At 36.6% G+C, this 20,294-nt stretch overlaps 1 protein-coding gene across 2 annotated transcripts in view; it reads left to right on the forward strand.

Annotated features, from left to right (window-relative positions):
• XIRP2 (xin actin binding repeat containing 2) overlaps positions 1 to 19,896 on the forward strand; it is a gene marked incomplete at both ends in the record, with an annotated part of 242,748 nt that extends 222,852 nt beyond the window's left edge. Inside the window, 4 exons of one of the 2 annotated variants that reach the window (XM_084247807.1) lie at positions 249 to 321; positions 1,461 to 1,594; positions 13,764 to 13,897; positions 18,393 to 19,896. In XM_084247807.1, coding sequence (XP_084103933.1) covers positions 249 to 321; positions 1,461 to 1,594; positions 13,764 to 13,897; positions 18,393 to 19,896 — 1,845 coding nt within the window. Of the gene's footprint in view, positions 1 to 248; positions 322 to 1,460; positions 1,595 to 2,196; positions 11,474 to 13,763; positions 13,898 to 18,392 lie in introns of those variants that run through there. The other variant, XM_084247806.1, reaches the window with a different exon arrangement.
• Positions 19,897 to 20,294: the final 398 nt, after the last annotated feature.

Below are 20,294 nucleotides of genomic sequence, written 5' to 3' on the forward strand. Positions count from 1 at the left end.
TTGAAAATAACATATTTGAAAAATAAAACTAGCACCCTAAAAATACGAGTGCATTTAACATGTTAACTTGTATGTGTCATGTTGTAGCATAAATCTCTGTGTTAAAATAAGTGATAGAGTTCTAATTAGCGTCGCTCAACCTGTACTAAAGACTTTGATGAAAACCTCTGTGAGATGAAGCCTTTATGTGCAGGGCTGAAATAACTTCCTGAATACAAGTATTTATTTAAAATTGTCTTTAAACACAGATGTCTCATCTTGAAGAACACACTGAGGAAATAAACCAAGCTTCCAAGTTTCAACAATGTGTTCAAGAAACAGGTAAGAATCTGGCATTATTTGATCTCAATATACTTTCTATTATCTGTCTGTGTTTGAATACAGGACTTTCAAAACACAATTCATCCCACTAAGAAAAGTTAGTAACTGTTACTCATGATCCCAAAGGGACCATATAATTTTGTTCTATCTGTGGTAATAGATGCAATAAACTTTTTAAAATAAACCATTGTCTATCAACCCTAGATGTATTTATCCTAAAAACCTAGAAAGTGATAAGCCAGCCACCTCAGAATTGTTCTTGCCTCAGAGACCTGGAAAATAATGATATTTATCAAGATCCCTGATAACAAAGTTGTTATATAGATTGTATTACTTGTAAAACAGATTTGAGCACTTATAAATCCAGTTCTCCAACCTATAGATATGAGATCAGACTAAAGGCAAATTTGTAAGTGTTCACATAAAATGGACACAGGTTGTCTTGCCTACAAAAAGAGAATGGCAGACCTCCCAGGTGGCGCAGTGGCTAGAGCGCTGTGCTTTGAAGCTGTCCACAGCCTCTGCAGTGAGGGTTTGATTCCCAGCCAGCTGGGGAGAAGCCCACATGGCTGGCAGACCTCTCCTGCCTCGCCCACTGCTCTCCTCAGCAGTGTCTTCGGTCCATCTGCCTGTTCTGCTCCCCACTCTCTCTGGTGAATTGTCTCATCCTCCTGCACCTCTGATCTGTATCCCAGTTCTTGTATAAATAAATAAATCTTAAAAAAAGAGAGAGAGAATGACAATTTTTGCAGTCCTGAAGGGTTTAAGGAAGATTTAAACCATATGTGACCAAGACATTATTAAACTATATTTGTATTTTGATTTTGCTACTTAAAGAAATAAGTCTACCTTTACTGTTCTCCTGTTGTTCTTGTTTTATATATTTTAATATTTTTTCCTGACTATAAAAGTAAAACAAGAGTATAGAACAGTTTAGAAAATATATACAGTTAAAATAAACAGCAGTTTCATCAATATGACTCCCCACCCAGAGTCACTAATACCACCATTTTACTTTCTGTAAATTTTACTTTCTTAATTTATGAGACATTTCCCATAGCATTATAATTTCTTCTCAAATATCATTTTTGTTAGTTACATAATGTCCCTGGTATTCTTTTTTGTTTGTTTGTTTGTAGTCATTGACACACCTGAGGATGAAGAGACACCAAAGGTTTCTACTAAGTTTTTAAAAGAGCAATTCGAAAAATCTGCCCAGGAAAATGTTGTTTATTCTGATAAAGAGATGACAACCCCAGCCAAGCAGATTAAGGTAAAATACTCTCTCTAAACAGAAACTTATATCAAGCATTTTCAAATTGCTGAATGTTTGAGGTGATTCTTAACAACAAAAACTCCTAAACAGTTTATAAAGAGAACATTATCCCACATGAGAAAAGAGGTAGAGTTAAGACCTTTCTCACTAAAGAAAATGAGGGAAGAAAAAATTATGTATGCTCTAAGTTTAATAACTGACATTAGATAAAGTAATGAAGTCAATTTTAAATGTCAGATACTCTGATCTGTTTGAAATTTGAAGGAAAACAAACAATCCTCAAAAGTACTTTAAGACTTATTGTTTCCTGTAGATGATTCTGCATAGCACATTAAATAAAGGAGGGAAAAACAACATTGTGCATAAATGTTAAAAACCTGAGTCATTGACGTGTTGAAGAATATAACTCTAAAACTATAAATGGATTCTGGAGAAGATGACAAATACTGAGTATTGCTTCAAAGTAGTTATTTAAATGAAGTATATCATCTGTTATTCCTAATGGAGGTGTCACAGCAGGTGGGCAGGTGAAGGGGAATGTCTAGGAAGACTTCACCACTGCATCCATCTTTATATGATTTGATTTTCTCTCCTTAAAGATCAAAAGTGACTATGAAGAGACTTTAAAGCCATCATCATTGGTGGGTACCTCTTCCACATCTTGTACTTCTTACAATCAAAGAAATGAAGCATCAACCACAAAATATAGTGACCACAGTGCTACTGCCTCAACTCTAGCACAAGTTAATGCCATTCCTTCAGGAAAGACAGAAGAATTTCCTCCTCCCCCACCTGATATGCTTCAAACTCCAATAGATGTGACAGCATTTTCCCAGTCCCCTGAATTCCCCAACCCTCCTAGAATGCAACCAGTCCCCAAAGAACTATATTCCAAGCAAAGAAATTTGTATGAATTAAACCGTTTGTATAAACATATCCACCCTGAGTTAAGAAAAAACTTAGCAAAAGATTATATCAGTGAGGTTTCTGAGATTGTTTCTAGTCAAGTGAACACAGGGAACTCACTTTTAGCAGATGTGCAGCAAGCCCGCTATGTTTTTGAAAATACAAATGACAGCTCACAAAAAGGTCTGAATTCAGAAAGAGAACACGTGGAGTGGGATGAAATTCTGAAGGGGGAGGTACAGTCCATGCGATGGATCTTTGAGAATCAGTCATTAGATTCCATTAATAATGACACTCCAGATGAAGATAACATCTCCAAGGGCATTGCTGCTCAAGAAATAATTACTGGTGGGGATGTAAAATATACTACATGGATGTTTGAAACCCAACCCATAGATACATTGGGGATTCATTCTCCTGGCACTGAAGAAAATGCTGAGAAAACTCCAGAGCTAGCCAGAGGAGATGTCCGAACAGCCCGGTGGATGTTTGAAACAAGGCCATTAGACTCCATGAATAAAATACATGAAAGTCAAGAAGATTCAGCAGTAACTGCCATAAAGGACATTACTGGGGGGGATGTAAAGACTGTGAGATACATGTTTGAAACTCAACCTCTGGATCAACTTGGGCAGCTTGATTCAGTTGATGAAGTTCACCTACTGCAACTCAGATCTGAGCTCAAAGAAATTAAGGGAAATGTTAAAAGAAGTATAAAATGTTTTGAAACTCAACCACTGTATGTTATCAGAGATGATTTCGGTCAAATGCTAGAAATTAAAACTGTTCACAGAGAAGATGTCGAAAAGGGGGATGTGAGAACAGCACGCTGGATGTTTGAAACACAGCCCCTGGACACAATTAACAAGGAAATCACAGAAATTAAAGTTGTCCGAGGAATATCTGTGGAAGAAAATATCAAAGGTGGGGTGAGTAGGGCAAAGTGGCTGTTTGAAACCCAACCTTTGGAGAATATCAAAGAAGAGTCAGAAGAGGTCATCATTAAAAAGGAAACAATAATAGGTGCAGATGTGTCCAGAAAGTGTTGGATGTTTGAAACACAGCCACTAGACATTCTGAAAGAAGTTCCTGTTGGAGATCCTGTACAATCTGAAGAGATAATAGGGGGTGATGTACAAACTACTAAACATCTATTTGAAACACTTCCAATGGAGGCCTTAAAAGATAGCCATGATATAGGAAAACTTCAGAAAATTACTGCCTCTGAAGAAGAGAAGGGGGATGTCAGAAACCAGAAATGGATTTTTGAAACCCACCCTCTGGAGGAAATCAGAGAAGATAAAAAAGAGTACATACGAACAGTGAAACTTGAAGCCGTTGATAGGGGAGATGTGAGGCATTACACACATATCTTTGAGTCAAACAATTTAATTAAATTTGACGCATCACATAAAATAGAGGTGGAAGGAGTCACAAGAGGTGCTGTAGAGTTAAATAAATCACTCTTTGAAACAACACCACTTTATGCTATTCAAGATCACCTTGGAAAATATCATGAAGTAAAGACAGTCCAGCAAGAAGAAATCGTAAGAGGTGATGTAAAAAGTTGTAGGTGGCTTTTTGAAACAAGGCCCATTGACCAGTTTGATGAAAGCATTCATAAATTCCAGATAATTAGAGGAATATCCGCTCAAGAAATACAGACTGGCAATGTGAAATCTGCTAAATGGCTATTTGAAACCCAACCTCTTGATTCCATCAAATATTTTAGTAATACGGAAGAAATAGAAAGTAAAACTGAATCAGCTACAGATGTTGTTAAAGGGGATGTCAAAACCTGTAGATGGCTTTTTGAAACCCAGCCAATGGAATCTCTTTATGAAAAAGTTTCATTAATGACTGGCAATGAAGACATTCATAAGGGAGATGTCAAAGCCTGTACTTGGCTCTTTGAAACCCAGCCACTTGATACCATAAAAGATGACTCTGAAGCAACAATCAAACTACAGACTGTAAAACAGGAAGAGATCCAAGGTGGGGATGTACACACAGCATGTTTTCTTTTTGAGACAGAAAATTTGGATAGCATACAAGGAAAAGAAGGAAAGGAAATGAAGGCTGTGGAAATAGATATCCAACCTGGAGATGTCTCCAGCATGCGGTTTAAATTCGAAAATCAGTCCTTAGATTCTATAGGTTCGAGCACAGAAGAAGTTTTGAATAAGATGAAAACCCTAAAGACTGAAGATATTCAGAAAGGCAGTGTTTTAAAATGTAGATGGCTTTTTGAAAACCAGCCAATTGATAGGATAAAAGAAATCCAAGAAGGTCAGGAATTAGTGAAAACAGTTACAGACATACAAGGTGGGGATGTGAGAAAGGGGTGCTTTATTTTTGAGACTTTTTCTTTAGATGAGATTAAAGAACAATCTGATGTCACAGGCAGCAAGAAAGCAATTACTGAAGAAGTAATAAAGGGTGACGTAAAAAGCTACAGAATGCTCTTTGAAACCCAGCCACTCTATGCAATTCAAGACCGAGAAGGGCATTATCATGAAGTGACAACAGTTAGAAAGGAAGAGGTAATTCATGGAGATGTACGAGGGACAAGGTGGCTTTTTGAAACAAAACCACTAGACTCCATTAATGAATCAGAGACTGTGTATGTTATCAAATCTGTCACACAAGAAGACATTCAGAAGGGGGATGTTAGTTCTGTCAGATACAGATTTGAAACCCAGCCACTGGATCAAATTTCCAAAGAGTCACATAATATTGTGCCCACTATAGATGATATTCAACATGGGGATGTAAAGACAAGTAAACAATTCTTTGAGTCTGGAAATCTTGATAAGAATACTTATATAAGGACAGTAAATGTCAATGAAATACAAAAGGGCAATGTTAAAACATCTACTTGGCTATTTGAAACCCACACTCTGGATGAGCTGAGAGGAGAAGGGTCAGAATATGAAAATATCAAAATAGTCACCCAGGAAGATATACAGAAAGGTGATGTTAAACAGGCAGTATGGCTTTTTGAAAATCAAACTTTGGATTCTATTAAGGAAGCAGATGAAACCCTTACAAAAGTAATCAGGGAAGAAATCCCTCCTTCTGATGTTAAGACAACTACATGGCTCTTCGAAACAACACCCCTTCATGAATTTAATGAAAATAGAGTAGAAAAGGTAGAAATTATTGGAAAAAGCATTAAAGAAACCTTAAAAGAACTCTACTCTCAAAGAGTTATTGAGTTTCCTGGAATTATCATCGAAGCTGATGAAGTTGGAGATGTCCGAATGGCAAAATACAAGCTAATGAATCAAGCATCTCCTGAGATACAGAAAGAAGCTATTATCAGGGTTGATCTCAGACATATAATAGTGAACCTACTTTCCAGGGGAGACTGTATAAAAAGAGAGATTTTAGTCAGTGAAGAAGAAAGGGGAAATGTTCACTTGACCAAAACTCAATTATTGAATAGAGCAACAGAATTTCATGCTGAAAAAGAAGAAATAGTGAGTGGCAATGTGCAACAGGCAATCAGAAACCTTTCCTCAGAGGAAAGATCTGTAAAGAAAGGCATTTTAATTCAAGAAGATGAAAAAGGGGATGTTAAAATGACTCTCTATTGTCTTCTTCATGAAAGGCCTAGTGACACAATTGAGCGTGAAAAAGTAATAGGGGGTGATGTAAAACGTACTATTCATAATTTGCTATCATCCATATCAACAGATAAAATACCTGAAAGGGCTAAACTTGATGTCTCTGAGAGGGGAAATGTTCAGTTTTTTACAACATGTATAGAAACTGGAGCTTTGGATTATCTCAGACAACTCCAGACAGGGTCAAGTGAAACACTAACAGCTAGGAAACAAGAAAGAGAGGAAGCTGTAATTGGTGATGATGCCGAGGGTACAAAACTGTTACTAAAGAAAAGGCAGTCTCAGTTTAAACGTACTGTTAATGAAACTGACATCATCCCAGGAGACATGCATAACACAGTTAAGGTTTTTATGACACAGCCTCAGAGTACATCTTGTAAGACACCCAAAGAAGAAATTATACAAGCTGATTTCAAATCAAAATCAACCTTAAATTCTTTCAACCAGGACATAAATCAGAAAACGGTGGCTAAAACTGAAGAAATCATAAACGGTGACACGCTGGCCACAGTCAAGTCACTTAAGGATTCAGGACACCAACAGAAAGAATCTAAACAGCCTAGTGTCATCCCTGTTGATATTGAGCAAGCTATTGAATGTCTTGAAAGGACTGCAAACACAAGGACGGAAATCCTGAAGAAGGAGCTTATCCTCGATGACCTTGAAACATCATTAAGGAGTCTGAAAGAAGCACAGAGAGCTTTCAAAGAGGTAGATAAAAAAGGTATAATCAAAGAAGATGGGCACACTGTGATGGCAGGGTCCTCAAAAGAGCCAAATGTTCTTCAGCCAAGACCAGGACCATTTGAACCAGAAGCCAGGTGGCAAAAGGGAATAAACACTCTCACTCAAACTACTGACAGTTCTTGCCATGGGAATTTGACAGAAGGAAGAACTGAGGTTATTCTTCCAAAAGCCCCCAAAGGTAACGTAAAGTTTGTCATAGATCGTGAGCAAAACAATGATACTCTTGAAAAAAGTCTTAGAAAACTATCCAATCCGCACAACAAAGCTATTAAAAATGTATTGGAATCAGGGGACAGAATGGGTATCTGGACTGATACCACAAGAGAGAAGCTTAGAAATGAATATATGAGGAGAGAATTGACTTCAACTGTGTCAGCTAAGGAAAGTCTAACAACTAAGGTATCAGAGAAAGTGAAAGAACAGAAAAAGGATGATGTCTTTAATGCCACCCAATCTATTAACAAAAAAGTTGAAAAGCAACAGATACAAAACTGCCAACTGAGGAATGATTCTCAGGAGACTGAGGCATTCCCTGTAACATGTTCCAAGAATTCCAAAGACATTAAAATATCAAGAGATGTACTAAACCCCAAGCCCAGTCCTGCCCAGGGTCCAGTCAATAAGATAGTTGGGAAAACTTGTGATGTCACAGGGGACTTTCAGAAGCAAACTTTGTTAAAACAAGAAATGCAACATTCTGGTAAAGATATAAAGAATGTGAACCTTCAACCAACGTGGCAGAGTTTGCCTGTAGATCAAAACATCACAAATGTAGCAGAAGTGAAATTCTTGCAAGAAAACAACAATAAATTTAAGACAGCTGACAAGAAGCAAAATGTTCACCTAAAGAGCCAGGACTTTCTAATGAAGACAAATACTTCCACAGACTTAAAAATGGCAATGGAATTGTCTTTTAATCCAGTCAACCTTAACCCTAAAAATAACATTAAAGAAAATGAGTGCCCTCTTCCACCTCCATCTCCACCTCCTCCCCTACCCTCCAACTCATCATCTGAAATTGAATTTCCTCTTCCTCCCCCACCTCCTTTAATGATGGTGCCTGAAAAAAATGTCTTTCACCCCTCAGAGAAGATAAAGGCAGAATGTGAAAGTTTCCTGGTCCTCCCTCTTCCTCCACCACCAGAAGAGAAATCTGAAAAAGAACGTGTGCCAATGCTACAACCACCTCCAGCTCCAACTCTAGCTCTAGAACCCACACATCTTCCTTCCTCTTCCATTCAAGGAAAACATAGTGGAACATTCATACAGTATTCCCAAGAAGAAGCCTCAAGCTCTCAGCAAATTCATTCTCAGGCTAAAATCCAAACAGGAAAATCGGGGGTACGTGTGCCACCTCCCACACTCCCCAAACCCAAATTTCTCAAGTGGATAGGAGACAGCAAGAGTCAAGACTCCTCTAAAGTTGAAATGGAAAATTCCCTTCCAAGAATGGAATGTACAATTACTCCCTCAAAGGACCAGACAAGAGAGATAATGGCAACTAGCAGTGAACACACACAGACAAAGCAGGACATTGGTAGAAAAAATCTTAATGAAATAAAGCAATTATCTATGCACTCTATAAGGTCTATTTCACCAACAGCTCCAGAAATTTCAGCAACCAAAAGGAAACAGGTAGCACCCCTCATAAAATCACATTCTTTTCCAGCCAGTGCAGGACCACAAAGTCCAAAACCCTATATGAGAAAATTTAAGACTCCTTTAATGATTGCCGAGGAAAAATACAGACAACATAGAAAAGAACTTGAAAGACAGAAACATGAGAGTTCTTGCTACAATACAGTCAGAACAGAAAGGCAACATCAAAACATATCAGAGATGCAAAAGGAAGTACTTTTACAAAAAACAGTTGAGGACAACCCCTTACTTGGAACGGATTCAGAGGTCACTGTACTCCAACCCAACACAGACATTCAAGGGAATTCTCAGGTACCAGGAGTGTGTACTGATAACCAGCTCTCCATGGCACCAGTAGTGACAGTTGTGGCCAATGTGCTCCAGCCCATTCCAGCAGCCTCCGAAGACAAAGGTACCATAAAAAAGGAAGTTTTACAGAGCTCAAGGGACATTATACAATCTAAATCAGCTTGTGAAATTAAACAGAGTCACCAAGGATGTAATACACAGCAGACGTATGTGGGGCAGCTGCACTCCCTCCAAAGCAAACCAGTGGCCCCAAGTTTCAAAGTTAAGACTGTTAGACTTCCAAGTCTAGATCATAAATTGAATGAAACAGACCATAGCTATGAAAGCCATAAAAAGCAATCTGAAGATGCTGTTCAAACCATCACCCAGCAACACCAAGAAACAGAGAAAACTGAGGCAAACCCTAAAGATCATAATAAGCAACCCATGGCTGAACAATATTATCAGTTACCTAACAAAGAGAAAAGAGTGACAGTAGCATTGCCCACAGAACCTGCCGGGAAGAGTCATGAAAGTAAATTCAGTATAGTTCATGAGAAGCAAAGAGAATTTAGAGAATATGAAAGTGGGAACATTCTAGGAGGTGAGCAAGCAACTCAGGGGCCACCAATGACTGGCCCAAAAGAAGAGAGACTAGTGGTTGAAAGCAAAAAAGAACAGTCAAACAAATCAGCACAGAAAGTAGTCAAGCAAAAGGTCACTGATATACATCTTGACTTACAGACTCAGAATTTTCAGCAAACACAAATACAGACTTCTCAAAGTCAAGTTGAACATAAAAAATTGCCCCAGCCCTATAATAATCTGCAGGAAGAAAAATGTCTTAGAGACAAGGATGTGCAACAGAAACAAGTCTCTTCTAATACGAAAGATTCAAAGCAAGATATTACACAGAACAAATCTTTATTTTCCTCTGTGAAAGAATCCCAGCAGGGTGATGGAAAATGTGCTGTAAACATATTGGAATTTTTGAGAAAACGTGAAGAACTACAACAGATTTTGTCTAGGGTGAAAGAATTTGAAGCAGAGCCAAATAAAAATGACCTTAAGACATTTCAGACACTGTTAAATACTATTCCAGGGTGGCTGTTAAGTGAAGAAAAGAGAGAATATGGAGTATGCATTGCTATAGAAAATAATGTCGAAAAAATTAAAGAAGAAATAAGGCAAATTAAAGTTCAAGCGGAAGAAATGCTCATGTCCTGTGAAAATATAATTCAAACAGCCATGATATCCTTCAAAACAGGAAAGCAGAGAAATAAACCTAATCATCTTAATGAAACATCTAAAGTGTCTAGTGTTAATGTCAGCTATAATAAAGGCACTGAACAGAAAGAAAATAAAACTGTAGAAAAAACAGAACACCATCAAGTCGCAGCTCGTCATGAAGCAACTGCTCATAATCTTGAGCAAACCCACCAGGAAACTAAACGAGATCTCAGAATTTCTCCTCCCTCTTTGAAAACACGCCCCGCGTCACCAACTTTTATAACAATTGAGTCTACCGCCCGTCGGACGGAAACCTCAACTAAAAATGGGCTTTCTCAGTCCCCAAAAAAGGACAATTTTGCTGAACCATCGCCAAAAAGGGCCACCTCACAACCGTCTAGAATCCACAGAGCAAATACCGCCCCTTCTCCACCTATGAGTCGCTCTGAAAAACTTGTCAAACTCAGAGACACCACTGCAAGGTTATCCAGAGGGACCGTCCCACATTCGTCAGCAAGCCCAGTTCCGATTGTGGAGAAGAGGTCTGAGATCATCGTGTCTCCTGCAACGCTTCGTCGTCAAATTAAGATAGAAACTCAAGGTAGGGACTCTCCACCTACAATCACGATACCCATAAGTGTAAATCAAGTTGGCAGTTCCCTCAGAGAATCCATGGAAGCTCAAGAGGAGGTGAGGAAAGTGGAGAAAAGGGCTACATATGTTCATAAAGATGGAGTAAATGCCACTACGCATGCGGTGCCTGATGCTGAAAGTTATGATGCAGTCGAAATCATCCGCAAAGTGGAAGGGCCTCACCTGTCAGAGCACATGGAGAGCTACGAAGCAGCAAACCGAACTCTTCAAATGGCTGAAAATTTCATGAATGACCATGAAAACGAAATAAACAGATGGTTCAGGGAATTTGAGAACAGCCCACTTTTTGAAGCCAAGTCAAACAGAAGAGTTAATGCAAATGGAGAAGCAAACCATAATATAAAACAAGAAAGCCGTACATTTTGTAAGGAGGAATTTGGGTTAACATCTTTAGAAAACACTAGTTTCACAGACTTTGCTCACACTCATCCTATAGAGCTGAAAGAAAGATTTACTGTTAAACAGCCTGGGGTGCACTCTGAAGCAAGAACTCTAAGTGAACATTTCACAGGTGTGGATGCATTTGAGAGTCAAGTGTCTTCATCTCATAGCTCAGAAGCCGGCAAAGCTGGCTTTGACTTTAAACATGCCCCACCAACCTATGAAGATGTCATCGCTGGCCACATTTTAGATATTTCTGATTCACCTAATGGACTCAGGAGGAATTTTCAAGAGACATGGCAGGAGAGTGGAAGAGTTATTAAAAACCAGGGCTGTGCAACCTCAGATGCTTCTGCAACCGAGATGAGAACCACCTTCCAAGAGGAATCTTCCTTTATAAGTGGTAAATGAGCTTTTGAAGTGTGAGGAAAGATTAACCCATTTAAAGGCATGCTTTCTACATGTTCCATAGCTAAAATGATTTGCAGTTAAGAATGTATGGAAATAACCAAACAATATAACCCGAAACTAACAGATTTCCCTGGATGCTGGTCTCCACTTTGCAATGTTTGCTTTTACTACCTTTTCTTTACAAAAACACCTGATATGATTCACCGGTATGGTGTCAGAATAACAAATACTCGTGTATAAATCATGGGGACCTGTGTTTGTTGAGGTAAATAGGGTTTTGGATAAAGCAGTACATATAATAATTGTTATTGGATGATACTAATGACTGTATTTAACTATATATTTATTAATAATTATACTACCATAGTACATTTTTACTATATCCACTTGCTTTAGACATTAGATAACATGCCTTGACCTTGTATTAATGTATTTTTAACTGCCAGATTTAAATGCTATTTGCTTTTGAAATCAATTCATACTGGTAATAATCCAAGAAGCTATTTACACTCTTCATATGTGCTTTAAGAATTTTTATTGATTGGTAGTTCTGACAAATATAGGTAGAAAATTAGGCCTTTTATATATTTAATTATTGTTATTGAGTTGCAGATTTAGTTATCTCCAATACTTTTTTTCTATAGATAACTTTTTTACCTTTCTTAAAATAAACCCCAAATGATAGCTCTTGTTCACAGATGACACGGATAATAAATTTTAAATTTTTGATTATATTGGAAGGAAAGAGGTTTAAAACATATGGAACATCGAACATATTTAACATCAGAGAGAAGTTCATTTCTTTATATTTCCCTACTTTTTTACAATTAATGAGGCTTTACAATAAAGGATTTGACATAATTAATGGGCATCATTAGTATAGTTCATTCTTTTAGACAGATTGAAAGAAATAGCCTGCTTAAAAATAAAAACTGCCGAAACTAATAATTATGCCTCTATCACATTTGCAACATATGTGTCTAGTTTATCAGGTTAATGTGATGTCTTACTATGCTTGCTTCTGGCATAATTAAGCAAATATGTCTAATTAATTTCAAACACTCAGTTTCTGTTAAGATAGCTAAAAACAGAAAATACAAAGAACTTGGCATTAAATATAGAAATATGTCCTCTACTAGCACCAAATAATCAAAGGAAATCTCTCAGTAGCACAAATTGGGCATCAAAGCACTAGAGTATATTATCTTTATTTGTATAAAGAATCCTGAGCCTAAGTGCTCTTCTATGTAACTATGTGAAAGCTTAGTTATTCTCACAGGATTGTTGTGCGGATCAAAGCAATACAAAGTTTGGTATCAGTTTTGAACCACTATGCAAGCACTCATTGGTATTATAACTAGAATACAATATTCTAGTTATATTCTCATTCACATGAGAACAGTGGCAAGTGTCTGTACTTTAGACCAAGGGAGGAGATAGAAAAACTATAAAAGGCAGACTTGAGAATCCAGGAGGCCCTACATCCAAAGTTATTTAGATTGAGGACAAATAACCCTGAACATTTCAATACATCAAGAAGTCTCATTGTATTCAAGTTAAGGACTGGTGCCATAGAGTAGTCACTAAGTCATCAAGACTTATTCTAATATATTAATTCTAATATATATATATATATATAATGTAAAATTCAGGTATTTAGAATGATACATTCTCTCAGGGCTCCCCATGGCTGAATTTACTATATGTAGTCTTTGAAACATTAAAGTTAAGGAAAATACTTTTTCATGTATGCTTCCTTAAATAACTTAAGTCAACTTGTACAATTTATTTATACATTGTACAAGTTGCATCCTGGAGACCATAGGATAAGGTACCAGAGCCTTAAATCTGGTGGTAGGATGGCCCATGTCCAAAAAAGCAGTATTAAGACAATAGTCTTAGCATATTCTAATTTAGGGCCTCCCTGATGGTACAAAGGGTTAAGACACAACCTATGAAGCTACCCACAGCCACTGCAGCACGTGTTCAATCCCCGGCCAGGGAGCTACCCACATGGTGCAGCAGAACTTTCTTGCTCCCTTTAGCAGTTTATTTCAGTGGATCCGCCTGTTCTGTTCCCCACTCTGTCTCTGGTGAATCCTCTCACCCTCCACACCTCTAGCCTGTACCCCAGTTCTTGTATGCATAGATAAATAAATCTTTAAAAAAAGATATTCTAATTTAACTGCATGACTACTTAATGTGCTATTGTTGTTTTGTTTTTGTTCTTAAAATGTGATTAAAGGTAATACTATATAAGCTTTGTAAATTTCTGTTTTTAGAAACTGCTACTCCAAGACAAGGAAATATGTATACTTTGTCAAAGAACAGTTTATCCAATGGAGTGCCTAGTAGCAGACAAGCAGAGTTTTCATAAATCTTGTTTCCGATGTCACCACTGCAACAGTAAACTGAGGTAAAAGTTTTGTGGTCTAAATTTCATTTCTCATAAGTACAACAATTTCTATATGCCATTGTCTTCTATTGAAATCTATTAATTTACTGCATGGTCTGTATGCTACTGTCTAAGAAAATGACATGAACATTAATTCAATGACTGAATCATGACATTACATTAGACTGGGTCTACGCCTTCATTTCTTATACCCAATCTACCACCATGTCCTTTAATTTTTGTCTCAAAAATACCTCTTTATCTATATACTCTCGTCACCTCCACAGCCCAGTTATCCTTCACACAAGTAGTATTATCTCTCACCTGTACTAATGCCACAGTCTTTCTAGCTAGTTGGTCTCCCTGCCTCCAGTATCTATCACCACCCTCATCACCTCTATCACCAACATGCCTCAGTGCCACACTCCATAGTATAGTAAGAATGATCTTTCTAAAATGCAAATGTGAGGTCACGTCCCTATTTAAAACATACATGTAGTTTTCTTCATAAAAAATTACCACCTTGGGCCTCCCCTGGTGGCGCAGCGGTTGAGTGTTGGGCTGCGAGGCTGCCTCTGCAGCGCGGTTCGTTCCCCGGGCCACTGGCAAGGGTCCCACAAAAATAAAAATAAAAAAATTACCACCTTAACATAAATTTAAAAGGCAGTTAAGGCTCTTGTCTCTACTACTCTCTCTACCTTCTACCTCTTCTTCCTCTCATTGCATATTACTTTTCATGAATTTCTTCCAGTTCCTCAAAATCATTATTTTTCTTTCATATCTTGCTGGTCCCAAAGGTTATTTTCATCCCATCTAGGGGTTTTTCCATGGACTTCCCTCAAATCTATACAATTCATTCTTCAGCTCAAGTGATACTTTATGTCTCTGAAGAAACCTGCTTCAAACCCCATATGTGGAGTTGGCATCCTTCCTCTGTGCTTCCAAAGCACCCTCCCATCCTATTTGCCTTATTCGCAACACAATCTAATGTGATTGGCCTCAACTGTAGGAAATGTGTTAATGCTTATCTTGCCAAAACCAGTAAAGACTGACCTATAAGGACTCAGAAATAGGTATTCAATGGCTGATACTTTTTAAATTATTGTACCAAAAAACCCAGAAAACCAAACAAAGCAAACATGATTCATTAAAGTATTGCAAAGTGAATTCTTTATAACCACTACCCAAGTCAAGATATACAACATTGTCAGTCACTCAAGAAGCCACATCCATATGTCCCCCTCACACATAACCTGCATTTTATAGGTTATTTTATCCAAATGTGCCTTCCTCGACACTAAGACCTGCACAGTTTTCAGAACTTCAACATGTCTTTAAAGGCTTGTTGAATGCATATGTTTTCTATCCCTGCCATTTCTTACAATTTATTTGTGAAGAACCAGAGCATTTACCTGTCGAGCTTTCCATGGTCTGGATTTGCTGACGGCACACTCATGTTGCACTTCTACATACTCCTCTCTCCTCTGCGTTCTTTAAAACAGTGGTGGATCTAGACCAATTTAAACTAAGATTCCTTTTGCAAGGACATGGTGAGGGTTTCAAAGCTATAATAAATACATAATGTCTGTTGTTATCTGTGTTTCGCATTTATAATAGATATCAAAGTTTAAAGCCTATACTCATTCATGCATATTTGCATAATGCTGATTGTCTAATACTGTTCTCTCTCTTTCATTGTTAGAATACTTTTATAGGAGCCCCCTTCCCTCATCTACCATCTTGCTACATAGTGGTATAGTTAGTTGGTTGGACAAAAAGCAGAATAAATGCATAATTATTTCCCTTTATTTATGAACTTTGCTAATGTCATTTTTTAAGAATGTGATGTAGTTCCTTATCATCCCCTAAAATAATATTTTTAAAGTTTAATATATTTATAATGATAACATGCATTATTATCATTATTGAAACTCAAATTATTCTCTCTCTGGCCAGTGGGAGTCTCTTCAAGTTGTCTCCAGACTCCTTTATACAAAACCTTAGTAATCTTTGATAGTTTTCTCTTCATCTGATAGACCAGATATTCCATGTTCATCTTGCGCATTTCCCACTCCAGGCTTAGAATCAGTCATTTTTGAAAACCAAGGTTTCATTGAGTGAGAAATGTATTTTAAGATTACAATCTCAATACTCTTTCTACTGGGTTTGTCACTTCATTATTTCTAAGCTTTGTCAGTGTGAAGAGCTAGTAGATATTTATATTTAAAGAAAAAAATCATAAATTTATAGTGGTATTTCCAAATCAAGTTCAAAACTGAATTCCTTTGCTTAGTTTCTTCTCTGTTAATTGTTGTACTATATCTTCATTGTTCATTGTCTGAACCTAGTCATTACAAATCATATTATCTCCCTTTTACACTCATTTAAATTTAATTTACAAGTAACAATATAGTTAAAACTCACCATCAGTCTTAATGTTGATGTTTCTCAAGTCTTTCTGGTTGTCAAGCTTGTATTCTAGCAGATTCCTCAGAAAGGTTAATGGAATCATTTTCTTGAGATCTTGCATGCTGATAACAACTTGTGGTCTCTGTAATGGAATGTTAGTTTTTCTGAAAATAAAATACTTAATCTTTGTTTCATTGACATCTTAAATGTATTATTCCATTTTTTTGGTATAAAGTCTTGAAAATATCTGATAACAATTCAATTTTCTGTTCCTCTATGGCATAGTTTTTTTTTCCTTTGCTTTCAGATATATAAAAAACATTTAATTTATATATATTTAACATTAGTAATTTTACTAGAAAAGCTTTGGTATTGGCCACTCTGGGTCAATAATAACAACATGCTCTTCACATCTTCACATCATGCTCTTCACATCAGGAAAATTGTATTAAATTGTGACTTTTTAGTATTTAAGCTGTTTCATTGCCTTACTTTCTTTTTCAGGAACTCCTACTATTCATGCATGGGTATTTTATGTTTATCTTTAATATTGGTAATTCTTTCAAATTCTCTCTTTTTTTCATTTTTGTTTGTAAATTTCATTGCCCAATCTCTTTTTAAGACGTTTTCTACTGTGTTCATTTGCTCTTAAATTTATTTCAGTTTAGTTTTTATTGCTGGCATGATTTTTCTTTTCTACTTTTTTCAGATTTCTGGAACTTTTATGACTTTTTTCTAATTACAATTCATGCTGTTCTTTCAGGTCTTTTATGATGTTCTTAATGTCTTTGAGATCATTTTGGAATAGTAGGTGAACATTTTGATGTTTTTCTAGCATGTTTTCATTATCTGCAGGGATAGTATAATTTTCCTTACTCTTCTATTTCCTTACAATAACTTTGTATAATATTTGACCTTGATACATTTTGTTGCACTTTTTTATATTGAATTAGTTTTCTCAAAACTTAATGCAAAATGTAGGATGGTTTTCCTAACTTTACTGTTACGTCTTCCATTTTTTATACACTGTTAAAATAAACTATGATGGTTTGATTTTTGGGTTTTCCCGCCTTGGTTCTTTGCCCCATGTTAGTTCCCTGTGTTCTTTTCTTTCTGTCATTATTAACCTATCCAATTTTGATTCTACTACCATATATTTTTTTCAGTATGGGATCTTGTTCTAAAAGGGCACCTCAGTGGACCAGTTTTGAAAATTTGGGTTTTCCAGTCCCTAAAACAGTGTGAAAGTCTTTCTTAGCACAGAGCCATTGCATTCAGTGGCCATTTGAGAGGGCAAATTCCCTTCCAGATTTAGCTGCTGTTATCTGTTGACATATGATATTTCCCAGGAAACATTTGCAGGCTATTTTGTGGTTTCATATTCTCAGGTCTATCTGACACTTGCCTTCTCCCTCTGCTATCATCTGAAAAGGCAACTGTCATTATGGTCTCATAGCTGTTGATGGTTTATCCTTAGCTCCTTGTATTTATTTGATCTTTGGTGGGGAGAGACCTTATCACTTAGTTTTATTGTAAATATTATCCATAAGTTATTAAGTTTTGCTACCCAGTTAATTTGTTTTTATGCAGAGATTCTGAGATATTAAAAAATTAAGTTGCTGACTGATTATATATGATTTTAATTTCAATAGACACTCTATTTGTTGATCTCCTTAAAGAGGCCAAATAAACAATAGACTAGGCAAACTTTCAAGTTCATTTAAAAATCCAGTTCACAAGGAAGTTCAAATAGTTAGTTTTTGTGTGTGTGCTCTTCAGGATTTAAGAATTATGACCTCTCACAAATTATTAAGTTAGCACAGATTTAGCCCTATAATTTTCTACCAGCTGTAACTACATTTACATTATACTCTAATACCGATTATGCCAATATCTACATACACCATGAAATTCTAAATACTAGAAGACTTATATATGTATTTGTGGCAATTGTTACCTAACAGGAGTGTTCAATTAATAAGCACATTTCTGTTCCCAGTTAATTGTACTGAATCTCTGACTCATTTATGAAACAATTAATTCCTTAATTCCATATGAATATGCAGTGCATATATAGAATGTTAAAATTGTTTTTTCTCTTTGGCAGTTTGGGAAGTTATGCATCACTTCATGGACAAATATATTGTAAGCCTCACTTTAAACAACTTTTCAAGTCTAAAGGAAATTATGATGAAGGTTTTGGACACAAACAACACAAAGATCAATGGAATTGTAAAAATCAAAGCAGCTCAGTGGACTTTATTCCTAATGAAGAACCAAATATGTGTAAAAACAGTGCAGAAAATACCCCCTTACATGATGCTCTTAATAAACATTTAGATGCTGGTAACAGTGAAGGGCAAAAGGATGATTTGAGAAAATTTAGGGAGAGGGGAAAATTAAAAGTCATCTGGCCCCCCTTAAGGGAGCTGCCAAAGAAAGCCTTCCCTCTTGAGGAAGAGCTCAAAATGTGTAAACCTAAATGGCCACCTGAAATTACAACCCCTGCATCTGCTGTGTTTAAAAGTGATTCACTGAGAGAACACATTAAAACTCTGGAAAATAAAAGAAAAGAGCAATATAACCTTTCTTTCCTGCAGCCATATCTGCAGTCCATGCATATGTGTCAGAAAGGGGATGTTACCGGAATCAAAGAAATGGAAATGTATGATGCGCGAAAAGATGAGAAGGAAGGAAATAAGAACGTGCAAGATAAGCTGAATGAGGCAGAAGATACAAAGAATAAGAGGAAAAGTGAAATAGATCTTAATGACAACAATAATGTGGTTGTGCAGAGTGCTGAGAAAGAGAAAAATGAAAAAACTAATGAACCTGATGGTACGGAAGTTTTACAGGTTACTAACACTGAAGATGAGGTAGTGTCTGAAAATCATAAAGAGAATTTGAATAAGAATAATAATAACAATTATGTTGCAGTCTCATATCTGAATAATTGCAAGCAGAAGACATCTATTTTAGAATTTCCTAATCTATTACCACTGTCAAGTGAAACAAACTGCACTGCAAGTGAATATCAAATTGAAAATGTAGAAAATGCATCTAGAATCTCAGAGTTACTTGGTATATTTGAAACTGAGAAGGCTTATTCTAGGAATGTATTAGCTATGGCTCTCGATAAACAGACTAACACAGGTACTGCTGGCAGTCCTGTGCAGTCTGCTCCAAAATCAGACCTCAGCAGTGCATTCATAGTAAAGGGGAAAAGTTCAAAGACCTCTTTTGATAAGAATATCTTACACATCAAAGGAAATCACTCAAATAACAAAAATCTCCACTTCTTCTTTTCTAACACTGTGAAAATTGCTGCTTTTTCCAAGAAGAATGAGCACATTTTTGAAAGTGATTTAATAGAATCTGTAGATCAAGTTAAAAATATGCCATGTTTGCATTTAAGAGAGTTTGGGAAGAACATCAAACATTGGCATGATGAAGCCACGGAGTTAGCCCACATGAATGGAAACACAAATGTTAAGGCCCTGAGCAGTGGATGTGCAGCTAAGCCTTTGCATCTCACTGTGGAGGTCCAGCCTCAAAAACTCACTGTGGAAGAGCAAATTAAAAGAAATAGGTGCTACAGTGACACTGAGTAAAACATCTCTGGCCACTTGCAAACCACGCTCAGGCAGAAGAAATACTGATCTCCTGAAATAAGTCTGGAATAAGTCTAGGAATCTGATTAACCTCTACTTGCAAATGGAATGTTCAAAAAATCTCCTGTCTGTCACAATGGGATATTCCTTATATTACATCATATAGTGTTTTTCATAATTAGTTTGAATCTATTTTTATTCTGAATGGAATGAAGAGATGAAACAGCATGACTGTGTTTGCTTCTCAAATGACATTAAAGTATATCATCTTATTTTTTAATCTTCAAATAATATCATTGGTGAGATTCTCTACTGCTAATGTTTATCACAATTCTTATACCCTCTCTAATTTCTGCTGAAATAAAAGGAAACCACTTGTGGTACAAAGTAGAATACTT

The sequence above is a fragment of the Talpa europaea genome, assembly GCF_964194135.1.
Source record: "Talpa europaea genome assembly, chromosome: 1".
Classification (NCBI taxonomy): domain Eukaryota; kingdom Metazoa; phylum Chordata; class Mammalia; order Eulipotyphla; family Talpidae; genus Talpa; species Talpa europaea.